Below are 4,921 nucleotides of genomic sequence, written 5' to 3'. Positions count from 1 at the left end.
CCATTGATCGTCGGTCCATCCTTCAGGCTTCTTCTTCGCAGCCGGCGCCTTCCGCGGCTTCGCGAACGGCGCTGTCGCCCCTTTCGTCCCATTGCCCGGCGGCTTCTTGGCCACTTTCTTCGCCATCTTTTTGGGGGCTGTCGGCGGCGCCATGTAGAGAGGGTAGCGGCGGCGGGTGGACGGCGGGAGGGAGAAAGAAATCGGCGGGATAGGAGAAATGAATCGGCGGCGGGATATGTTTTGGGAGGCCTGTGCGCGGCGGTATAGGCGCGATTTGGCGGGAGCGGCGGGATTTGGCGGGAGTGTGAGACGAATTTTCCCTGTGCCGCTGACGGGTCGGCCCCGCGTCGGTTCGCCTCGCTTTTCGTTGTGTCCGGCGTCCCCGGAGCGTCCCCTCTGGGACGGGGACGGGCTCGGGGCGCCGGACACCGTATCGGGCCGCCGGACAAAAATGGGCTTTGGGGGACCTTGGTGGGCAACTTTTTGTCCGTGTGCCAAATCCCTTTGGAGGACGCTTTGGGGGACGCGACTGGAGATGCTCTAAAGATTGCATGTGAAAGTATGGAACCATGAAAATGGCTGTGTCCCTCTTTTGCCTGAACTCGGCAGCACCAGCAACGAAGGACCACATCTGCGCGCAGGTTCGTGCGCTCACACACAGACACGGGCATGCATGCATGCACGGGTGGGCGCCGAACCGCGACGCCAGCGGCTTTTTAGTTTACCTGCTCCGGCGGTGATCACGCCGGCGCATTAAAAGCGCACCACCCTCGGCCGCGCGCGCGCAGAACTCGAGTGGCCAATCGATCGAGCTCAAAGTTATCCATGGTTCACAGGCAAAGCGAGAGCGTCCGGATGGTGCCATCGAAGACGCCAGCCTTGTTCACGTACGGTACCAGGCGTCGATCATCACGGGGTACGTACGTACGTTTACAGCGGCAGCAAGCACACGGGCTACCCGCGCGGGCGTGTGCAACTTGGTAGTACACCGGCCACCAGCGAAGACACGGGACAAAGCCTTCCTTTTGGGTGGGCACACCGTGGCAAAGGGGTGGGCGTGCGTGCCATGCATGCATAGAGGGGCACGGCCAATTGTTTTTATTCCCTAACAATCCTCCTCCAATGCTAGTTCCTTTCAATCTTCAACAACAGTAAAAAAGTCTTAGTAGTAACAAAAATTACACACGAGTCCTTTGAACCACCTAGAGATGATTACAACCACACGAACGAGCCAAGAGCGCGCCACCGTCCCCGCCTCTTCATCATTGGAGCCGGGCAAAGGTTGTCATAGTAGGGCTTGATGTCGTAGACACATAGAAACTCTCGATCCTTAAGGATCAACGCACAAAAGCAGCAACCATCCCAGAAGAAGAGAAGCATAGATCAAGAGGAACACCGAGCAAATCCATCGAGAACCCACCATCGAGACGGATGCAAGACGGGGAGAACTTTAGTCCATCTTCAAGGGCCACCACCGCCTAGCCTCCCTAAGTAGGACAAACACGGGGATCCACCTCGGCTTCATGGCACGAAAACCAAAGGAGGTGAGGAAGATCAGAACATCATCGACTGACAAGGTATTGACTTGTCAATGCCTATGGATTATAGGCTAGGGTTTAGTTAGAAGTAGAGGGCAAGTAGATCTCGAAGGTTTCAGCCGAAAAGTACTCGACGACTATGAAAACTAGGGTTTGCAGACAATGATTCGATTGATTCTTTGTCCCTCGACTCCCCCTTATATATGAGGTGGAGCCGAGGGATTCGTGCTATACAAGTTTACAGAGCCCGGGACGGTTTCTAACTCATCCCGCCAGATTACAAACAACACTTCCTATTACAACTCTATCTTTCCTTAGTAAATCTTGGGCTCCCGAATCTTCTTATTCTTCGGGTATTGGGCTTCTAGTAAACCCCGGGTACCATCTTCGGCAGGCCCATTTGGGATGCCTATGTCATCGACGCCGGGGGAAGGGAACTTATCGCTAGTCTCCCAAGATTTGGACGAAGGGGTATCGTGTGTTCCGCGCGCTCCTACCCCAACGTCCCTTTACTTCTGATTAAGAAAGTTTGTGTGAGCTAGAAGTGAACCGGATTAGTAACTCTTAATCAGTCTCTTGCGCTACGCAAATGGCGCATGTTCTTGCTTGGCTCCCAGAGAAAGAGAAGGAATAGCAGAGAGAATGTTGTGCGTAGACAGACTAATTTGGATGCAAATGTGCATTTGCTGAACACTCAAGGAAAGAATGCATGCAAGCACGGGAGTACCTTCATTCTGCTGTGTGTAAAGCGTAGGACAAACTCTTGGAAGTTGGTCAACTAATGCAAAGGCCAAATTAAGGGGGTGATCATGGGACTAAACTAATGCGATGGATTACAGACGTTGTGAAGCATTCGTAATCTTCTGATCCCGGTTTTCGTTTGCGTTTGGATGGGATTGAAGTTTCGAATGATCTGGTTAATACATGAAGATAATGTGGATTAACCACTAATTAAGTCAGAAGCAGCAACGTCGGCAGCCACCCGCCGTGGCTGGTAAAGATTCGGCGCAGCTAACGGTATCCAACACATGGACACAAGAAAAAGATATCCATGGAGGAGGAACAGGGAATTGAGGAAGATGGCCAGTGTTAATTTCTGGGACATTGTTTCCTTGCAATGAACGGTACGACATGCACGTGAACACGGATTAATTTACTTGCGTATCCATGCACACGAACATGGGCCAGTTTACTTTTCCTCGCTAGCATTCACAAGTGTTGTTTAATCCCTCCTTCGAGGGGACAAACCAAAAAAAAAATCTAATTAACTGGCGACGCCGCGCCGGTGAGATCGATCAGGATTCAGGACCTGGCCACCGCGCGCGCGAGGCGCCGGACCTTGGCGGCGATCTCGGGCGGCACCCGCACGGCGTTCCGGTGCGGCTCCTTGCAGCGCCGGAGGTCGAGCCCGAGCGCGTCCGACACGTCCTCGGAGCTCCACCCGGCCCGCCTGAGCGAGTCCGAGCACCGGTCCGTCCTCAGCAGCAGCGTGTCCAGCACGACCTCCGCGTCGGCGGCCGGCGGCGCGTCCTCGCCGTCGAACATCCCGGAGGCGGCCACCTCCACCATCTCGTCCACCTCCCGGTCCCTCCACCCGCCTTGCTTCAGCACCGACCCCAGCCTGTCGAGGTACGTGTCGACCCAGCGAGGAGTCGACCTCCGCGGTGGCGAGGAGGAGGAGTAGGAGGAGGAGGTGGAGGCCGTGGAGGCTTCCGAGGATGACGAGTCGCGGCGGCGCCGGTCGGAGGCCGCGTCGCTCCAGAACTCGATCCAGCGCGGGGCCTGCCCGCCGCAGGCCGCGTCGAGGCTGCGGCGCGTGCACGGCGTGCCGGAACCGGAAGTGGGGTTCGCCACCAGCGGCGAGGAGATGTCCATCGGCAGGAAGGAGGACTCGCGGGTGAAGAAGTGGACGACGTCGAGGCCGCAGCAGAGGACGCGGTCGTCGGTGACGAAGAAGACCGGGTTGCCGGCCAGGAAGGGGCGGCAGGGCAGGTAGCAGCGGTCGAAGAGCGGCACGAGCAGCGGCGCGCGGCGGATGGCGGAGCGCGCGAGCCGCCGGGCGCGGTCCGGGTCGGCGGGCCTCGGGCCCCAGCACCGCGGCCACAGCGCGCCCCGCGCGATCTGCAGGGACGCGGCGGCCACGGGCAGGTCGAACGCCGCGCGGAGGCCCGCGCGGGAGCGCCAGTCCGGGAACCCCGGGCCGGAGGGCAGCCCGAGCGCCAGCACGGCGCGGAGGTCCGGCGGGAAGGTGAAGCCCATCTCGGCCTCGGCGCGGGCCAGCTCCGCGTCCGAGAGGCCCGGCAGGATGGTCACCCCCGACGACCGGAGGTGGGAGAGCACCGACGAGGCGACGGCGGTGAAGGAGTAGAGCCCGTGGCGCGGAGACGCTGACGCCGAGGAGGGGCCAGCTGCCGCGCGTGTGGACAGGCGGCGCAGGCCGGCCGCGTGCGCTGCCGGGGCTAGACCCGCCATCCGGTGGTCCACGTCCACCATTGTAGTCGTCTGATGAATCGCCTTCGCAAAGCTCGCTGCTTTCCCTTCTCTCTGCGTCTGGATGTGGAAGGAAACGGCTGCTGCGTTGCGCGGCGTGAAGGAGGCGGGTGGACAGGGCTGTAACGGAAGGGAAGAAGACGTTATATAGCGGGAAGCCGTGGCCGTGCGGGTTGAAGGAGAGCGAACGACAGGGGTGGGCCCTATAGCCATGGGGGTGACCCCACTTTGGAGATCTGATGTCCTGGCGCTCGATGTTGTCCGGGGGTGTGATCGAGTGTGTTTGTGTCGCCATTTTTTTTTTTAAATTTGGTTCCTCAAATTGTTTTTTAAGTACATCAAAAGCGTGTAGAAGGTAGATGTTTAAGTAGAAGAAACTACCACCCGCTGCAAGCACAAATCTTAGAAGAGCTTGACCTAAGCTAGGCGACAAAGCCGCGTCTCAACCAACATCGGACTTCTCCGAAGAACAAAGCCTCCAAAAAGGATACTCCTAATCGACTCACCATCTAAATAAGATAGACGGCGGGACTCCAACGAACCCGAGGAAGCATGGTCATGGACTCGCCGATGATGGCGTTCATAGCGTCCTGAAGAACAACTTTGGGCAGCGGCGAGCACCGGAGGCGCGCAACCTAGGACCTCCGAGCCGTGTCTCCAAACGCGATACTCCCAACAGAGGAACAGCGCCGAGAACGCCGCTATCACGCCGATCCAACTCGGAATCTAGGCTTTCGCCCGAAGACAACACCACGTAAGTGCGTGATCATCGATCTCTCAGTTGCTAAAAGGCATTTACTCTTGTAAGAATTGTTGGAATCTTGAAGATTACATCGATCACAAGACCCAAGTGAGTTTCCGACCTCGCCGATCAACACCACCCTCAGCGGCCC

General features: G+C 58.0%; 1 protein-coding gene across 1 annotated transcript; it reads right to left on the bottom strand.

The window, feature by feature from the left end:
* Positions 1-2,627: 2,627 nt before the first annotated feature.
* Positions 2,628-4,143, bottom strand: LOC127301828 (uncharacterized). Its single transcript, XM_051332110.2, has one exon. It carries the CDS (start codon positions 4,029-4,031, stop codon positions 2,841-2,843), a length of 1,191 nt encoding a protein of 396 aa, XP_051188070.1. The 5' UTR covers positions 4,032-4,143; the 3' UTR covers positions 2,628-2,840.
* Positions 4,144-4,921: the final 778 nt, after the last annotated feature.

Source organism: Lolium perenne, chromosome 5, assembly GCF_019359855.2.
Source record: "Lolium perenne isolate Kyuss_39 chromosome 5, Kyuss_2.0, whole genome shotgun sequence".
NCBI classification, from domain to species: domain Eukaryota; kingdom Viridiplantae; phylum Streptophyta; class Magnoliopsida; order Poales; family Poaceae; genus Lolium; species Lolium perenne.
This window is presented reverse-complemented; position numbering and strand designations above follow the sequence as displayed.